Below are 20484 nucleotides of genomic sequence, written 5' to 3'. Positions count from 1 at the left end.
TCTGGCTGCCACATGGAAGATGCCTTTGAATGGGACAAGTCTGGAGTCAGGAAACCCAGTAAAGAGGCTCTCATAGTAGTGGTTGAGGGGAAAAAATGGAAAGAGCCTGATTTTTTTTTAAAGTGGTGGGAGGGTTAGAAAAAAATGTTTAAAAGACAAAAACCCAGCAGGACTTAGTAATTTACTGAATATGGACGTGATGGGGAAGGAGGCTCGATGACTCTGGGTCTGTCATCACCACTTTGATGATGTGGCAATGCCAGTGCCACCAACTGAGTTAGAGAACAAAGGAGCAGGTGCAAGTTTAGCAGGAGAGAAGATGCATTTGGTGTATTGCATTTGTAATTAGAGGAGTGTGAGGACAACCCAGCATGGAACATGGCAGTTTGAAGTCCAAGAAGGAGAACTAACCTGAAGATGGGAATTTAGAAACTGTCAGCACATGGTATTGGAAAGACTGGGAGTGAATGAGATGAACCAGTTCAGTGTGTAAAATTGGATCCATTCAGTGGATCATGTCAGAACCATGACAATAAGCAACATCTAAGGTGGAAGGTAAGTCAACAAAAAAGGGCATTCCTGAAGGGGTCAGGAATGAGAAAAGCAAGGGATGTCACTAAAGCATAGAAAGTCAAGAGAAATGAAATCTTGGGAGTGATCAATAAATATACCCATCTGCAGAGGTGTCCAATAAGACATGAACTGACATGTACACACTGATCTTTCCACTGTGACTGGCAGGCTGGCCTGTTCTCGACTCATTTCATTTCAGCCTGAGATGTGAATGGACATTAAGCATGTGGGAACAGACAGCAAAGAAAGCTAGTTTGAGAAGTTTGGAAGCAAGGATGAAAAGATACTAGTGGTAGTTACAAGTGTCTGCAGGATCCCAGTCACTTTGTCCCTTTTCTTAGAAGTGACTCTTAGAGGATGAGAAGGATCCAGGAGAGGAGGATAGGAGACAGAAATAAGAAAGAAAAGGATCACTGAGGAATTAAGTTACAGAAGATGTTACAGAAGGGTTGGGAGCATAGAAGCAATGACTTTCAATAGGAGAAGGAAAACACATCATCTGGAGTTGAAGGAAAAAGGCATGACAATGAATATGAACTTAGGCAAGGATATAAGGATGGGAATAAGGTTGAAACAAAGGTAGGTTACCGTTGAGAGTCACAGTTTTCTCAATGTAGTAGAAGGTAAGATCACCACATTGGTGAGGGTTTGGATTAGCCATTGAGAACAGAAAAGGAAGCTGACCAAGGACAAAATAAATGGGTAGTCAGAAATCAGGGCCTTACTGAGGCTGGAGACCACACATTTTTGCTGGTCCCAACCCATGTGGTGATGATTTTTGACTATTGTGCAATGGAGTGAATGTTTATGTCATTCCAAAATTCATATGTTGAAATCCTAACTCCCAAGATGATGGTATTAGGAGGTGGAGATTTTGGTGGAGATTGAGGGTGGGGACCCCTCAGGAATGGGATTAGTCCTCTTATAAAAGAGCCCTCAGAGAGCTGCCCTGCCGTTTCCACCATGTGAGGACACAGTTGGAAGGCGCCATCTGTGAACCAGAAAGTGGCTTCTCACCACACAGAAAATCTTGATCTTGATCTTGAATGTCCTGACTCTAGAACCACGAGGAATAAATTTATGTTGTTCATAGGCAACCCAGTCTACAATGTTTTATTATAGCAGCCCAAATGGACTAAGACTTACAGTGTTGACATCATGGTGTCTAAGCCCCATTTTCCATCTCCTGCATGCACAGGCATGGATGCCAAAAAACCTGACCTCGGATGATTGTCTCTTACTCCTTCTCTGTGTGTCTCTGTCCAGGAGCTGTATTCTCAATCCTACGATGCTGTTGGGGTAATGTTTGCTTCCATCCCAGGATTTGCGGACTTTTACTCACAGACTGAAATGAATAACCAGGGAGTGGAATGCTTGCGTCTGCTGAATGAGATCATTGCTGACTTCGATGAGGTAAATCTCAGCCTGAGAAACTGATGGTCACAAATGGGCAGCATTGTTGTCATAGCATCATGTTCTTCATTGTAGGAATGACCGTTTATGTGTGGCACTTACGGAATCCCAGCCTGCATTATAAACACAGACATGCATTATCTGGTTTAATTATCACAGTTATCACCTGAGATAAATTGGGGTTTTTTTCCATTTGGGGAATAAGCCTCAAAGAGGGTAAGTAACTTAACTCAATATCACATAACTAGCAAATGATAACACCAAGACTTGTTCGAGGCCTGTCCAAGGCCAATGCTACTCAGAAACTGTCATCACAGAGAGTAGACACTGATGGGGACATGTCTTTCTCTGCTCAAAGTGTCAAAGCTAAACACCATCAATTAGCATTTGGTCGGAGAACTGAACACAAATATGAACATAGTCCAGATAGCAGTTTCTTCTTCCAGGCTCTGTGAGTCTAAAGAACACATTACATAAGGAAAAAATACCCATGCTGCACTTCAGTTCCATTAGTGAACTTGACCGGGTGGGCCTTCTCCCCCTGCCCCCAGACCCCATCTTGATGAAGGACAGCAGTGTCCATCCAGTTGCTGAAACCTCAGATGGGAAGCAAGTGACTCATTGAGAAAATGTCAGGGAAGAAGCCCAAGAAAGATGTGGGTTCAACTGAAGTCTAATCTCAGGCTGATCCCTCAGGGAACTCAGGTGGGTAAATGGTACAACTGTCTCACACAGAGGCAAGAGGCCCATGCTTTTGAACACCTGCATGGGTCAGTCATTATTGGCTAGAGGTGGTACCTAATCCCCACGCAATTCCAGCAAAGGGCTTCCCACTAACCCCAGGCAATCCTCCAAAAAAGGGTGCAGTGATGCACTGTCAGTAGACAGCACTCATGACATTCTGGACGATGACCCCACAAAGGGGCTTGGGCTAGGGCACCAACAGCATTGACTGCATCGCCTTAAACAATAGGCTTTGTTGTGTTTTACACTTTATTGCAAGCCATCTTCCAAAAGTGCTTACTCGCACATTTTTAAATTTTAGTGAATAAAGTAAATTTGAACTAAATTTGCATCTCCATGCACCACATGATAGAAACCCTAGCATCTTCCAAAAGCAGAGGAGGAGGGCAGCGCCCCCTCATGGTAGAAATGGGTGTCTGCCCAGGGAAGTTCTTTGGAACCCAGGTTTTAAAACAAGGAGGAAGAGGACCAATAAGAGAAAGAGAAGGAGATAAGGAGGAGGTGAGAGTGGCAGAGATGAGGAGGAGGAAGAAAAGAGGAGGAAAGGGGAGGAGGTGGGAAAAAAGAAGACTGGACGAGAATGTAGTCAACAGGAAAAATAAAAACATTCCCTAAATACTAACCCCAGGCACGTTCAGCATTGCTGGTGTGAGTCCTTGGGTCACCCACACATGCCCTTTTTTTTTTTTTTTTTTTAGTCAAGAGAAGCCCTATAGATTCTGCCTGGCTGAGCTCCAACCAGACGCCTGATGTTCACTTTAATCCTCTTCATGCTGATCTAATTACCACAGGAACTTGAGATTCCTGCAGAATTCTTTCTTGGCTCAGAGGAAAGCTGAACTTTGCACAGATCACACTTCCCAAGACTGTGTTTGCAATGACCCAGTGCAGGGTCCCCTCAGCCCGCAGTCCCTTCCTTGGCCAACCCTAGAGTCCTTTCGCTTCTCACTTCCCTGCTTGCACTAGGGAACTAACGAAGGGGTTGACCAGGGACCACACACTGTGCCCCCAGATACCTTCAGCTGTAGAGTAGATGGATTTGCAGCATGGATAGCAAATGAAGTAACGAAGCCTCCTGCTGCCTCCAATCGACTTCTGAGGAGGAGGCAGCTTTACCCAGACCTGAAAATGGCCCTTGGCCAAGTAGTTCTGAAGAGAAGAAAGAAGAGTTCCCCCTCTCCACAGGGCCACGTCAGATCAGCCCACAGCCAGCAGAAACTGGGGAGTGCAGTCTTGCGGAGGCAGAGGGAGGGAGGTGGGTAGCTGGAGGCATCCCAAGATCCTTGAGCTGAAATAGTAACAGGCAAAAGGCTGCTAAATGACCTGTTTGGTAGTGTCTGAGGGCAAATGTCAGACATGATCTGAGGCTGAAGACCCGAATACCTTGGGCACAGATTTCAGAAGCTCAGCAAGGGCAAAAGAGGGACTTCACTTTAGCTCAAGAAACAAAAGTGATGAACAAAGGCTGCCTCCACTGTGCATCAAGCTACACACACACACACACACACACACACACACACACACACAAAACCAAGCAAATCGCAAGTGCACCTGCCTATGTTTTCCATATTCCCAGAAGAGTTGCTTTGCTCAAGCAGGAATTTTCCAAGTCCTTTAACTCCTGATTAATTATGGGAGGATGCTTGTAACAAGAGAGTCTAAAGAAAACCCACCTCATCCGCTCCATCTGCCTGTCTGTCCACCTCCAGGAACACATGAGACCCTGAGGATAGTACAGTCTTAAAGGGAGGAAGGAACTAGAGAACCAGAAATTGCATCTAAATACCTGCCAGCAGTGGGAAATAAAAGGCCAGAACTTGGACTTGGCAGCCAGGGAGGTTTGAATTTGAACTCACCTCTTCCACTCAGGGCCAGTCTGGGCAGTCACAGGGACCTGCACTCAGTTGTGTGTTCTGCTGTTGCCCTCCTGTAAGTCTTAACTTTTGAAAAAGGGGCTCTATGTTTTATTTTGCACTGGGTCCTGCAAATTGTGTGACTGGTCCTGCCTCTCCTTTCTCACTTGGGACCTCAGGACACCTTCTTTTACCACATTGAGGCCCTACTTATTGATCTGTAAAATAGACCTGAAAATACTGGCCTCAAAGTGCTGCTCAGAAGAGCAAGTGGTCCATGGAGGCAGAGCCTCTAGCTCTGTGCCCCAACATCTGCAGACATTGCCTCTTGCAGTCAACTTTGCAATAATTTTAAATGTTTGACTTATGCTTTGTGTTTTTTAAAAATATATAAGCCGCTCTGGGATTGTTAATCTAATGGTTATCCATAAGGACTTTTAAGTTATGTAATTTATCCATTTTCTCCCCCCACATCCTTAAACATGTTAGTTAACCCTTTGTGTGCCTCAGTTTCCTCATCTACAAAATGAGATAAAGTAGAGTCAATGTAAATTAAATGCAAAGATTATAGAGCCCTTAAGATCATGCTTGGTGCTATTGACTGAATAGTATCCCTTCCCCAAAATTCATATGCTGAAGCTCTAACAACCTCCCCCTTAATATGACTGTTTTTGGAAATAAGGCTCATAAGAGGGTAATTAAGTTAAATGAAATCATAGGAGTGGGGACTTGATTTGATAGGATTAGTGTCCTTATAAGAAGAGGGGCCAGAGATTCCTCTCCCCTTCCACACCCACACCCACTCACAAGAAAGGTTATGTGGGGACACAGAGAGAAGGTGGCTGTCTGCAAGCCAGGAAAAAAGCCCTCACCAGGAACCAAAAGAACCAGCATTTTGCCTTTCTTTTTCTTTTTTTTTCTTTTCTGAAGATTTGCTCATTTATAAAAAGTTCTCTAGGTATAAAATAACAACAAAAAGGCCTCGAAAATGTGGCCTGAAATTAGCCAGGCGTGGTAGCATGCACCTGCAGTGATCCTTCTGCCTCAGGCTCCTGAGTATCAGGGACTACAGGCATGCACCACTGTGTCTGGCTAATATTTTTTTGTTGAAACCAGGTATCACTGTGCTCCCCAAGCCAATCTCAAACTCCTAGGCTCAAAACAATCCTTCCACCTCGGTCTCCAAAAGTGCTGGGACCACAGGCATAAGCCACTGCACCCGGCCAAGACTTGCTTTATTAAGACAGAAGAGAAAGCCAGGCACAGTGGCTCATCCCTGCAATCCAAGTTACTCGGGATGCGGAGGCAGGAGGATCATCAAGCCCGGGAGGTCGAGGCAGTGAGCCGAGACCGTGCCACTGCACTCCAGCCTGGACAGAGCAAGACCCTACCCACACACAAAAAGAAAACAAGGCCCGGCAGAGTGAGTCAGAGATGTGTACCAGATAGCCACACATGCGAACACCGTTGGCCTTCCAGGAACAGCCTCCCAGGAGAGCAGCCAGAAAGGTCAGACTATAGGAACCCTGGAGGAATGGTATCAGCAGAAGAATAAAGAACTGGCAACTCTGTGGGGAAAAGAGGGACAGGGACCAGGAAGCTTGAAGCAGGCGAGCACAGCGTGTTGAGGAGGGGGAGTTATGGAAGGAACGCAGGAGACAACCAGACCAGGAAAAATGCCCTGCTGACTTGCCCTCTGAGCCATCTGCATTTAGACAAGAGTAGTCCTCAGTTCTGCACCAATACCTGGTCCAGGTCCTCTCAGATGGCCCTGGGGACTTGCCCACCACCCGCCTTAGACATCCAGGGCAAAGGGTGTCATGAAATGTCTAGGAACGCTAGACCCGCATCCAGAGAGGGGCCCTCATGAGCCCAGCATGGGGCCCACTGCCAGTGCCATGGTCTCAGATCTGGTGTTAGCAGAGCTTGTTCAAAGGGTGTCCAAGGTGGCCATAGGGAAGAACCAGGTAAGGCATGGCAGATGGCCTCTCCCAGCTCCAGAGTGGACGTTGATGCAGGAAATTCTCAACAGTGTTATAGGAGGTGCTGGTGGGCTCTGGAGGTGTCTATGCCCCATCAGCCTCAGTTGTCCCCTCCTGGTCCTCTGCCCCCTCCCCCTGCTCTCGGGTCTCAGCTGCGGCCCCCTGGGAAGACTTCTGGGCCATGGTGTTGTCTGCCCAGGATATGTCCCTGTCTTCCCATCACCAGGGAAATTACACTTGGTCACTGCTCCAGCCTCGAGTTTGGCCACTGAATCCAGAAAGGGGCCATGACCCCGGGTCTTTGGTCGTGCCCTGGCCCCCAGCTCGGGCTCCATCGCCCTCATCTCTGACTCAGGCACCCAGAAGGCCACAGTCTGGGCGGGTGAGGCTCTCTGTCAGCGCCAGCAACTCTGGCTTATTGACCAGCTCCTTCAGTGTCTCGGGTGTGAGTCTATCGGTGTCCCCCCTTGGCCTCTACCCTAGAGGATGACATGAGGAAGCCCGCGTGCACCTTCCTGGTGGCGCTGAAGTTGGGCTCGATTTCTTTTCCCTTGAAGTCAAATTTACGGAGATGGATGCAGCTGGGCTGGATATACAGCAAGGACATAGTAGCGCTCCTTCCTGCCACGGGCATCCGTGATGCTGGGCCGGGATACATCGACGAGCTTTCCCTCCAGCAGGACACCATTCCCCCCACCCGGTGGGTGGCTGGGTCCCAGACCCCGGGGAGCCGCCCGCTCTGCACCACCTTGTTCCGGAGCGCGCCATCCTGGTCACGGCCGCAGGGAGGGGCGCAGCGGGGACGGCGCCCGGAGGACCCCTGGAGGCCGGCACCTCCCAGCCGGCCGATCCGGGAATGGCGCGGCCCGACCCCAGATTTTTACCTTAATGTGGACTTCCCAGCCACCAGCACTGTGGAGAAAAGAATTTCTGTTGTTTAAGCTGCTTGTATTATGACTCCTTGAGCAGACTAATGCACTTGATACATGATCTTGGTCATTAAATGTTCTTTTATCATGTGTATTCGTTCCCGGGCTTCTTAAACAAAGTACCACATGCTTGGCGTCTTAAAACAACAGAAATGTATTCTCTCAGTTCTGGAAACTAGACGACTGAGATCAAGGTATCAACAGGTCCACACTCCCTCTGAAGGCTCTAGGGAAGAATTCATCCTTGTCTCTCCCAACTTCTGGTGATTGCTGATAATCCTTGGCCTCATCATTCCAATTTCTGCCTCCTCTTCACATGGCATTCTCCCTGTGTATGTCTCTGTGTCCTCCCCTCTTCTTATAAAGACGTCAGTCATCTGCTTTTAGGGCTCTCTTTAATCTAGTATGATCTCTTTCCAACTTAACAAATTACTCTGCAAAGAACTGATTTCCAAATAACGTTCTGAGGGTCCATGCAGCCATGAGTTTTTTAGATACACTATTCACCCCAGTATACTAGTCACATCTTTATTGGAGGTGGATAGGGATAAAATGTAAGCTTATTTAAAAGTGTGGGTTGTACTCATGATCTTCTATACTAGTACATTCTACTTCTCATGACTCTGCAATGAAGACTCTTCCACTCTAGAAATGCACTGCAAAGATGCAATCCACATGGCTATGGCTGGCTCACCCTTGCTTCATTAATGAGAATGACACTGAAAGTCAGTATTAGAGAAGCTGCACTTTATGGACTTATTGAACCAACATCTAGTGAGGGCTTGCTGTGTGCCTAAGGGCTCGTGGGATATATAGCAGTGAAATAAAAAGACATAAATCCCACTCTTATAAAGCCTACATTCTATTGTAGAAAGACAATCAACAAGAATAACAAGTAAAATATGTGGTAAGGTAGACAGTGATATATTCTGTGGGAGGAAATAACCCAGGGAGCAGGGGAAGGGAAACTTGGGGGGTGCGATTAGAGGAACCCATTCATCAGTTGCTCAGGAGTTTGCTCGTGTTGGCCCTAAAAGTTTCATATCTCAAGGAACCCCTCCCACCTGGGTGAATGGGATAATTGGACATCCATAGTGCAATTTCAGAGAGGGCCATGAAAAAAAGGCTCATTGAGAAGGGGACATTTCCCTGATACCTGAAAAACCAGATGAGAAAGCAGAATTGAGCCATGAGAATACCGTGGGAGGTGAGGGTTAGGGGCAGGCAGGGTAAGTGCACACTCAGCCCAGGGGAAGGAGGGTGCAAGAGTTTGCTTGAGCAGCAGGAGGCCAATGTAGCCAGGCCAGGGGCCAATGGAGAGAAGGACCAGAGTGCCAAATTTTACTGAACCTCAGGGGTCATAGCAATCAATGGTTTGGGCTTTTGCTCTGAGGGTGATGGTGATCCTGAGAAGGGTTTCCAGCAGAGAGGTGACACAACCTGACTTTCATGTTGACAAGATCCCTTTCAGCTCCATGTGAAAAACAGGGGGTCAAGAGTGGAAGAAGGGAGGCCAATTAAGAAGCTTATTTCAATAACAGGAAAAGGATGAGGGTGGCTTGGACAAGGGATGTGAGGAGAAGAGATGGCGTCAGAGTCTGGATGTCTTTCAAGGTAGGGCTAAGGATGTGCTGACAGATCACATGTTGAGTGATGAGAGTTTTGTGTGAAGCAACTGGAAAAATGGGGACACCATCAACCAAGACAGGGGGTCGGTAGACAGGCCCAATGGGTTAACCTCTCCTCCAACATACTCACCCATGAAGTAGAGAGATATCTGACTAATCATCTCATTCTGATTTCTGGGTTGCTTGATGCTGGCGGTCAACGTATTGCTCTCAGTTTCTTCTGGATCATGCCTTTGAGCAAAAACAGAATTCTACTCTGGAGGATGTCAAATACTATCCTAACCCCAAGGTGGGCCATGATTTAACAAGTTCCCATAATACTGGGGAGACAGTACATTGAAAAGCAAAGTTTTAAGGCGGGGTAGCAGGGAAGGCAAGTATGACTTTGGAGTCAAGTAATTAGGGTTCAAATTCTCCCCAACTTCTCCTACCTGGGTAATCTTAAGCAATCCATCAACACCTCTCTTTGTTTCAGTTTCCTCCTACCTAAAATGGGGATAAAATACTTACTGGCTGAGGTTGCATGACAGATTATAGACACTGGGTGAGGGTTTGTTAAACTGCAATGAAACAAAAAGCCATCGACATATCACTTTGTGCCCCCAAGGAATATTAACAATCATCAATGCATCTCAGGCCCTTAGACTTGGAATGCGAGGAAACAGGCAATGTCCCCAACCCCCAATATCCCACCTTCCTCCTGACATGCCAAAAAGGAATCATCTAGTATAAAGTGGCAGTGACAGCGAACTAAGGATGCCAGGAGAGGCACCCAAGAAACTTTGTCAGAGGAGAGGCCAGGCACAGGTGCATGCTTCAGGTTACCCAAGTAACACACACACAACAAGGGTAGCTAGTCCATTAGAATTTATCAGCATCAGTTCACCAGCTAGTGGTGTTGTTAGAAGCTGTGTTTGGCTTCAGGGAATGTATTTTTGTTTTTTTAGATTCTTTCAACACATTTGCCCATTTCATGATGGGTGATTTAGGAACACCCTTGTGCATACCATGCTGAGTGTTCAGCAGTTTTTGACAGAAACAGTACGACCTCCCTTACCCCACACTCCCCATTCACTCAATCTCATCCCAAATGATTTTATTTTTTGTTTCCCCAGATTAACAGAGTCTTCAAAGGGAAATATTTTGCCAATGTGGAAGAGGTAAAATAAAAAATGGCAGAAGCACTAAAAGGCACCAGAATTGATGAGTTCAAAAACTGGAGTTTTTTGGGTTGGTTTTTTTGTTTGTTTGTTTTTTCTTTTTTTAAGTCTCACTCTGTCACCCAGACTGGAGTGCAGTGGTAGGCTCACAGCCACCACAGCCTCAAACTGCTGGGCTCTGGCGATCCTTCCCCCTCAGCCTTCAAGTAGCCAGAACTACAGGCACGCGCTACTACACCTGGCTAATTTTTGATTTATTGTAGAGACAAGGTCTCACCAAGTTGCCCGCGTGGCTCTCGAACCTGTAGACTCAGGCAATCCACTCACCTCAGCCTCCCAAAGTGCTGGGATTACAGGCTGAGCCACCAAACCCAGCCCAAAAACTGTTTTGAGCAGTGAAAAAAGCATCTTGATAGGCATATTGCATCAATTGGAAAGTACTTTGAAGGTGACTGAAGTTTAAACATGTAAGAATAAATACACTATTTTTTATAAATCAATTCCATTTTGGGGGTCCCCCCTCATATTTTATTTTATTCAGTTGTTTTCAACATCTTTGGTGAGGTATAATTGACATTTGATAAATTGCACATACTTAAAGTATGCAGTTTTGATAACTTTTGGTGTATGTATATATCCATGAAACCATCAACAAAGTCAAAATCATGAATATACCCATCATCGGCAAGAGTTTCTTCATGTCTTTGCCATTTCTTCCCCCTGCTCCTTTTTGGTTCCCTCATTCCCACACAACAATTGGTCTGCTTTCTATTATAGTGCATTAGTCTATATTTTTTAGAATTTTATAGAAATGAAATAATTATAATGGGTACTCTTTAATGCCTGGTTTCTTTAACTTAGTGTAATTAGTTTGAGATGTATCCATATTGTGATGTATCAAGAGTTCATTCTTTTCATTATGAAGTAGTATTATCCATTCATTTGCTGATGGTCATCTAGGTAGTTTCTAATTTAGGGCAAATAAATTTGCAATTTTTTAAAGTCTTATTTTAAATCCTCCCTTCTGGCTATTTTTAAGTGTACAATCCATTACTATCAACTATAGTCATTCTACTATGCAATAGAATGTCAGATCTTAGTTCACTTAACTGTGACTTTTTACCCAGTGACTGACATCTCCCTGTCCCCATTCCACCCATCCCCCACCTCAGCCTCTGGCAACTGCCATTTACGGTTGACTTCTATGAGTTCAACTCTTGTAGATTCTACATTTGCGTGAGATCATATGGCATTTGTCTCTCTGTGCCTGGCTTATTTCACTTAGCGTAATGTCCTCCAGCTTCTTGTCATAAACAACAGAATATTTTCCTTTTTTTATGACTGAATAGTGTTCCATTATGTATATACACCATATTTCCTTTATCCATTGGTGGACACTTAGCAATCCCACTGCTGGGAATACACCCTCCAAAATTAAATCAATATGCCAAAGAAATGTCTGCACTCCCATGTTCATGGCAACATTATTCACAATAGCCAAGATACGGAAATAACCTACGTGTCCATCAACAGATGAAATAAATTATTTATGTGAGTTTAAAGCTTGGCAGTCTTTGGAACTTGGGAATTCTTGATGCACCATGCCAAGCCAGTATAAAATCAGTAACTATAAAATAGTTATAGTTCATCAGAGCATGTGGTGTAATTAAAAATTATTCTTTACTTTCTTCGCTGCTTCTACCATCATGCCTCTTTCTCTAATTCTCCCACCTCCCTCTTTCACTTCTAAGGACCCTTGTGATTAGCTAGGGCCTGTCCTGATAATCCAGGAACTCTCCCCATCTCAGGATCCTTTCGCCATGTAGGGTGACCTATGCACAGGTTTCAGGAATTAAGATATGGGCATCGCTGAGGGCTGGGTTGGGAGCGTTGCTCTACCTACCACAATGGCTAAAAAAGAGATCAGGGTTTCCCTTTCTTAGCACTAAAATCCAAACCACAGGTTAAAAATAGAGGAAATGTCAGTAGTAACTATTCTCTTATTCAGTCCTTCATTCATCCTCACTGTGTCTAGGTACTGAGTAGTCAACTCATTAGGGAAAAACACCTGCCTCAGGAATCTTACTTTCCAGTGAGGAAGATGATGATAAATAAGCAATATCAGGGAGAAGTGCTAAGAATTGAAGCCAAAACAGGGAAGGAAGATACGACTGTGTGTAGGGATGAGATGTTGTGTTCAAGTTTAGATGGGCAGTCAACAAGACTACACTGAGAAGATGAACCAGGAAGAAAGACCTAATACTGGTGAGGGAGTGAGCCACCCAGTTTTCTGAGGGAAAAGTAACCCCACAAGAGAACGGCAGAAGCAGAGGTCCTGAGGCAGAAACAAACCTAGCTTGCTCTCAGGTCATTGTGGCAAAGACGGAATGTGCAAAGGGCACAATATAGGAGGGGACAGGTCTTGGCAAGCCTTGAAGGCCCCAGTGATGACCGGCTTTGACCTTGAGTGGAACAGGAAGGTTTTGCATAGGGCAGGGACATGGTGTGACTTACCTGTGAATGGGCGGACCCACTCCTGAAAGAGTATCTCATTACACCCATCTCAGTGCCAGGCACATAGCGCGTCCTCGATAGGTATATGTGACTGGATGAATGCATGATTCTCAGAGAGCAAAGGATGCTAACCCATCAGAGGGAGATCTCCATTGTGAGCCAGGAGCCTGTTGTCAGGAGCCCTGGCCTGCTGGAAGAACAAACACCAGGACTAATGCCATTGCCTGGATCTGTTTCAGTTGCTCGGAGAAGACCGATTCCAAGACATTGAGAAGATCAAGACCATTGGCAGCACCTACATGGCCGTGTCGGGCCTGTCACCTGAAAAACAGGTAAAGGACTCTTTGAACTCAACCACAACCTAGAACAGGAGTTGCTGAAGGTGGAGAAGCCTCTGTCACCAAGAGGCTTGGGGAAAGGTGGGGAGAAAATTCAAAGACCTGGATTGCAATAGTCACATGATGTGCACTTGCCTCTGAGGTAGGTGGAGTCTGCTGGATAAAACATTGTTGCTTTATTGAGAGACTTCTGGGCTTGTTCTGAACCTCACTATTCCCTTGAACAAAAATCGGAACCAAGAGATAATCTGATTAAGCTTTAGTTGTGAGTGTTATTAAAACCCCAATACTAACCCTTTTTTCTTATTCTTATTTTTTATTTCCAAAAGTCATACATACAAATGATAATAATAATAGCTCCTGCTTTTTGGAGTGTTGACTGTGTGCCGGGCACTAGTGTTAAATAGTGACACTGCTGTCTACCTTCTAGGGTTAATGAATGAATTATCTAAGATAATTTCATGCTACCACACAAAGTCTTACATCTAGTAAGTCCTCGATGTTAAATGAATATGAGTCCAAGTTACTGGAGGAAATAGAAAACCCCATTAATTCCTTCTAACCCTTACTATACTTTCTTTCCAACTAAAAACGTGAAAATACTCCAAGAGTGACTCTTTGAGAAGAAACTCTTGTTGGTAATTTGGTGCATGTGTGTGGTACTTTATAATGGGGTCAGAAAAATACAGTGCACAAGCCAAATCCGGCACCCCACCTGTTTTTGTAAATAAAGCTTTATTGGAACACAGTCATTCCCATTCATTTATATCTTGCCTATTCCTTTCAAGCTAAAATGACCTTGTTGAGGAGTCACAACCAAGACCATATGGTCCACAAAGCTTTAAGTATTAGCTGTCTGGTCTTCACTAAAACTTTGCTAACCACTGTTCTATGGGGACACAGAGCTCTCTCACATACAAAAATCTCATTCAAGTGTGTTAGGAAGGGCAAGTCTGCTTACCCCATTTTGTAGATTTGGAAACTGAGGTTCAGAGAGGCACAGAGGCTTACTCTACACCTCCCTTAAACAGATACTGTGAGCACTTTAAAGAAAATAGACACAGTTACTAGATTGGAAATGCTTCCCATACAAACATAGGAATACACACACACACACACAGACACACACACACACACACACACACACACACACACACCATTGAGCATACTCAGGAACGCATGCTGCATCAACCTGAATAGACAGGTGTAGGTGTGAAGAAGGAATTTGATGGCCCACATACACCACACTCTTGTCAGCAAGTCTCATGTGATCCCATGTTTCTCAGTTCCCATGTCTTGAGTGCACAGGGGCTCACACACTTGATTTCCTTCTAAAGGATATGCAGGTGGGGTTAGGACAGCCCCTGCTGCAGAAATGATGTCCACCATATTGAATGACTTCTCCTCTCATGTTTGCTCCAGCAATGTGAAGACAAGTGGGGGCATTTGTGTGCCCTGGCTGACTTCTCTCTCGCCCTGACTGAAAGCATTCAGGAGATCAATAAGCATTCGTTCAACAATTTTGAACTCCGGATTGGTGAGTAACAGCTGCAGGCGGGCCCTATACTGCCAGCTGGTCTTGCTCCAATAAGCCTGCCTGTGCCTGGGCACCAATTCAGGGAAGCTTTTTCCTGCAAAATGCAATGGACTTGCAATGACCCTGCCAAGGACAGGGACAGGGTCAGCTCAGCCCTCTCTGATCTTCCTCACATTCAAGATGCTGGAAGCAAGAGTAGGATACTTGCCTGTGTACAGAAATATAAAAAAGCTGATCTTTGGCACATGCGACAGCGAGGTTAACCTCTCCTCCAACATACTCACCCATGAAGTAGAGAGATAACTGACTAATCATCTCATTCTGATTTCTGGGTTGCTTGATGCTGGTGGTCAACGTATTGCTCTCAGTTTCTTCTGGATCATGCCTTTGAGCAAAAACAGAATTCTACTCTGGAGGATGTCAAATACTATCCCAACCCCAAGGATGAGCTTTCCTCATCCACAAAGCTTACCCTTCTTTGGGCTTAGAGACACCCTTATGCAAAGCAACAGTACAATAATCACTGCAATTGAATAATAATCCCTTATAATTTGTATTATTTGCCGATTCCTTCCACATCTCTGGGAGCTTGATGATCTCCTAACGTGTAGTCTGAAAGCCCCTATTCTAGTCCACATTCTCATTTCAGAGATGAGTCAGTGCAGGCCCAGAACAGGGGAGGAATTAACTAGCCTAGGATCGCACAGCCCAACAGCCATACCAGCAACAGCCCCAGCATGTCCTGAGCCCGAGACGATGCCATTCTGGCTGCCAGGGTGCAGTTTAAAACAGCATGTGCTGCAGTCCTTGTCTTATCAACATCCTCTGGCTGACATGCCATTTTACTTTATTTGGCTCTCCCTTAGCAGCTTTTTAGCGGGAAAAAAAAGGAGGGGGGTCAAGAATGCCAATATCTGACTTGTCAGATCTAAGGAACGCCGTGTGTCTTTGTTCTTTGGAAGACAAGAAGTTATATTTTACGGTTTTGATCTACAAGTGGAATGTTCAGGGCTTGTTCCCACATCTTCCATCCTACCTATGTGTCCTTTCTGAAACCATTGACTGCACAATTGAACCAGGAATAGAAGGAGAACTTTCAGCCCAAGCAAAGAGATATCCTAAGGAAATTCTGAAGCTGTTGCCCAAATCAGAGCAAGCCATTGACGAGGTATATTTCACTGCTGGTCTAGCTTCATTGATCTCAGAGGTGAGAACAGTAACTTCCCAACTCAATTTGTGTCTCGGGTCTGCCGTAATGAGCTGTATGACTTTGGGAAAGTCATTTAAACTCTCTGTGTCTCAGTTCCTCCTATGTAAGCTGGGTGTTATGACTCCCCTGCCTCCCTACCTCACAGTAGTAACCTGAAAATCAATCAAGTGGGAAAACGGCTCTAAAAAGTTCTTTGCGAAATTTAAAGAGCTAACTATCCATTGTGATTCTCCCAGAGAAGCCCTATCCTATAGAGTCAGATTTTCAAATTTCCAGTCAACTATATCTGTGTGTGTGTGTGTCTATGTGTATGGTGTGTGTGTGTTTCTTCCTCTTGCCTCTACCTAGAATGATCTTACCCAGATATCTACATGGCTGGTCCCCTCACTTTCTTCAAATCTCTGCTCAAAAAGGTCTTGCAAAAGCACCCGACTCCAAAATGATTTTTTTAAACTTCTATGATTCACTAATATTATATCACATTTTCAAAGTTATTTTATATCTCTCCCAAGTAGAAGGTAGCTTCAAGAGGGCCAGGGCTAGACCTCTTTCTTTCCCGCCATATCCCTGATCCTTAGAACAGTACCTGGTTCATAGCAAGTGGCTAGTCAATGTTAGCAGAATGAAAAAATTATGTTATAAGGAAACATACATGCTCATTAACATTGTGGTGAAATCCTACTGTTTGTTTCTAAAAGAAAAGTTTATGTTTCCTAGAGTGGGGGCATTGAAACTGTCTTTAAAAGCATTTACCAAGTAAACTACAGGATTGAAGGGGAGGAATAGTCCAAGCAGAAAGAAAGGCAGGATCAAAGCATCAGGGTGGGAAGTGGCTGGCAGGTCAGGGGATCTCCAGCAGCTCAGTATGGATATGGTGCAGTGGTGAAGGAGAGGGTGAGGGGTGAATGAGCCTGGAAAATCAGGCAACAGCCAGAATGCAGAAGCCCTTGATTGCGCTTCTAAGGAGCGTTGGCATTATCCTGTAGGGAATAGGAGCCCTGGTGTATGTTTAACTGTAACTTGAGCAGATGTGCACTGCAATTAGAGCCTTTCCCTCCGGAAGCAGTGTGGAGACTGGGTTCACGAGGACAAGGGAGGATGAGGCAGGGAAGACAAGAGAGGACGCAGGAGCCATTGCCATGAACCTGGGGAATGATGTTGAGGACCTGGGCTAAAACAGAGAAGGAAACGTCTGCCCAGGCTCTCAGAGCACTGCATCAGCAGAAGCAGGAAGAGATCCCAAGGTCCTGACTCCTGGTCAGTGCTCTGATCATCCCACAGACTGAGAGAAATCAATGTTCGTGTGATCATCATTATATTCCATTTGAACACTCGCAGGTTGTCAGACACTATGCCAATGGCTTTACTTACATCATCTCACCAAATCTTCCTTTTGTTATTTTCACTTTACAGATGGGAAAAGTAGGGCCAAATAGGTTAAGGAACTGATGCCAGTTCTAACAAGTGCCCGGGACAGGATCTGGGCCTTCCAGTTCACCCACCAAAATCACACAAGTAGCGGTCGCTATCCCAGGGAGGGGCTCCAGACAGTTCGATGTCCCTCTTCTCTCCCTTATCTCTTGCTCCTTTGGTTCATTCGCAGGCATCAGCCACGGCTCAGTGGTAGCTGGCGTTATCGGCGCTAAGAAACCGCAGTATGACATTTGGGGGAAAACTGTGAACCTGGCAAGCAGGATGGACAGCACAGGGGTCAGCGGCCGGATTCAAGTCCCTGAGGAGACTTATCTCATCCTGAAGGACCAGGGCTTTGCCTTTGACTACCGAGGGGAAATTTACGTGAAGGGCATCAGTGAACAGGAAGGGAAAATCAAAACGTACTTTCTCCTGGGAAGAGTCCAGCCCAACCCATTCATCCTGCCCCCGAGAAGACTGCCCGGGCAGTACTCCTTGGCCGCAGTCGTCCTGGGCCTTGTCCAGTCCCTCAACAGGCAAAGGCAGAAGCAGCTACTCAATGAGAACAACAACACGGGGATCATCAAAGGTCACTACAACCGGCGGACTTTGTTGTCCCCAAGCGGGACGGAGCCTGGAGCCCAAGCAGAAAGCACCGACAAATCTGATTTGCCATAAAAGCGTTTTCTTTGTGTTTCTTTTTTTTGTATTTCTTTTATATATAAAATAAATATACTAATAAAAAGGTTTAATTTTTTTTAGAACAAGAATGGTTTCATTGGTCTTTGAATGCACCAGATCAAGATCACCACTTGAAGTTCCCTTCAACCACCCACATTTATTGATCACCTCTTGTGTTCAAGGTCTATTGGGAAGCAAAGATGAATAAGACCTTGTTTCTGACTTTTAGAGACTCACAATTAAGTGGGAAAGAGAAACATGTAGACAGAGACTCCATACAATCAAATACTCGATCACACCTACTATTTTTTTTTTTTAGCACTTGTCGTCTGCCAGGCCAAGTGCCAATTTTTTTACATAATGACTTCGTGTCATCCTTACCATACCTGTACATTCACCCATCAGTATTTTGTGAGCAACTACAATGTGCCTAGGCTCTGGGAAAATCCTGGTTAAAAGTGCTTCCCTCCTAGAGCTAACATTCTGGTTAGTAATAGATAAGTTTCTTATAAATATAGCCGGGCTCGGTGGCTCAGCCTGTAATCCCATGCCTTTGGGAAGCTGAGATGAGTGGATTACCTGAGCCCACAGGTTTGAGACCCGCCTGGGCAACTTGGCGAGACCTCGTCTCTACAATAAACCAAAATGAGCCGTGGTAGCGCGCGCCTGTAGTTCCAGCTACTTGGAAAGCTGAGGCAGAAGGATCGCTGGAGCCCAGCAGGTTGAGGCTGCGGTGGCCAGGAGCGGCCACTGCCCTCCAGTCTGGGTGACAGAGTGAGACTTCAACTAAAAAAAAAATCAAAATATAAATAGTCTACTTTCACATAGGGAAAGATACAATAAAGAAACCTAAATTGGACAGTGATTGGGATAAAAAATGGGAGGGCAAGGATGCTTATTTAACCGAGTCACCAGGGAAGGCTTCTTTTGACGGTGTGATGTTGAAGATTAGCCCTAAATAATAAGAGGCAACTCATAGGACCTGGGGGGAAAAGTGACCCGAGCGAAAGGAACAGCAAGTGCAAACACTTTCATGTGGCATCAAGCCCAGCATGCTGTAGGAACAATAAGAAAGTCAGTGTGTAGGTAAGCCCTGGTAGGCAAGTACACTGTCTTCTGGGAAGACTGCCTGTTCTCTCATGACCGCAAGATCGCCAGGAAATTTTCCTACAAATGAGAAAGCTCAGAAAAATGAAGAGATTTTCCCAAGAGCATATAATTGGTTGTAGAACTAGTTTCTGAATTGGTTGATAAAAGCTGACTGCTATAACATTTCCTAATCTTGGTGGCTAAAACATAATAAAAAAGATATATGTCTTGCTCACATTGTGTTGGATGTGTGGCAGGGGGCTTCCATGCAAAGATTTTGAGACATAACCTCTTTCCACTGTGGCATTACAGCTCTTTTTTGGTCCTGCATATCCAGCCAGCTGAAGAGAAGCAAGGGACAGGAAAAAGAATCACCCAGAAGGTCTTAGGCACCAGGACTGGAAGTTACATGTGTTCTTGTTCTGTCTCACTTCACGGCAGAGGAAGTTAGGGAGTGGATTCTTCCTGGGCTTCCTTACTAAAAGGAACAATGAGCCGGGCTGGTGGCTCAGCCTGTAATCCCAGCACTTTGGGAGGCTGAGGTGAGAGGATTGCCTGAGCCCACGGGTTTGAGACCCGCCTGGGCAACTTGGCAAGACCTCATCTCTACAATAAATCAAAAAATTAGCCAGGCATGGTAGCGTGCACCTGTAGTTCCAGCTACTTGGAGGGCTGAGACGGAAGGATCGCCAGAGCCCAGCAGGTCGAGGCTGCAGTGGCTGAGAGCGGCCACTGCCCTCCAGTCTGGGCAATAGAGTGAGACTCCAACTAAAAAATAAAACAAGTAAAAATAAATAAAAGGAACAATGAAGTGCAATGGGTAGCTTTGCCTCCACCACAAGAACCTACAAGTGTTTGAGCCCAGAGCCCCTGTTTGTAAATATCAAGCTGTTCTGGTGCTATGTATGGTTTAAGTAATGGAAGGAAAATTATGGAATCCCAATCATCCTCTAAATTCTTAACTCCGAACAACAGCCCACTTAAAAGAAACTTATCTCCAAGTAAGGAATCCACAGAAGATAAGCCCTCCAGGAAATACCTATACTCAGGGTTTAGGCGCGATCCCCATGGTAGAAGTTAAACCTTCTTCCCGAGAGAGGCACAAAACACAGAGAGGGAATTGAGGTTCATGGGGATCTTGAACTTTGAGTCATGTTTGGGAGGCCTTTTGCACTGGAAAACTATGCCCACATCAAAGAGGCATGTGAGACCCCAATGGAATGTGAACAGGAGGCCATGTGAAAAGCCTCAGTAAATGGCGAAGTCCTCTGCCAATGCCGGGAGTCATTACCATCTTCACAGACTCGGAGAATCCCAGGTCAGGAAGTCCCAAGGGTCATTCAGTCCCAACTGCTGAGAATGTTTACACAAATTCATGCTCTGTGCATGCTGAGATTTGGAACCATGAGGTGGAGGTGGG

At 45.4% G+C, this 20484-nt stretch overlaps 1 protein-coding gene and 1 pseudogene across 1 annotated transcript in view; one reads left to right on the top strand and one right to left on the bottom strand.

Moving 5' to 3' along the window:
- Positions 1 to 18064, top strand: part of ADCY8 (adenylate cyclase 8) — a gene marked incomplete at its 5' end in the record, with an annotated part of 226442 nt that extends 208378 nt beyond the window's left edge. Inside the window, 4 exons of the mRNA XM_008065444.2 lie at positions 1840 to 1986; positions 13036 to 13128; positions 14557 to 14671; positions 17485 to 18064. Coding sequence (XP_008063635.2) covers positions 1840 to 1986; positions 13036 to 13128; positions 14557 to 14671; positions 17485 to 17972 — 843 coding nt within the window. The remainder of the gene's footprint in view (positions 1 to 1839; positions 1987 to 13035; positions 13129 to 14556; positions 14672 to 17484) is intronic.
- On the bottom strand, positions 6650 to 7565 carry LOC103267870 (annotated as a pseudogene).
- Positions 18065 to 20484: the final 2420 nt, after the last annotated feature.

The sequence above is a fragment of the Carlito syrichta genome, unplaced genomic scaffold (genome assembly GCF_000164805.1).
Source record: "Carlito syrichta isolate Samal-C Ts95f unplaced genomic scaffold, Tarsius_syrichta-2.0.1 Scaffold308355, whole genome shotgun sequence".
Lineage (NCBI taxonomy): Eukaryota > Metazoa > Chordata > Mammalia > Primates > Tarsiidae > Carlito > Carlito syrichta.
This window is presented reverse-complemented; position numbering and strand designations above follow the sequence as displayed.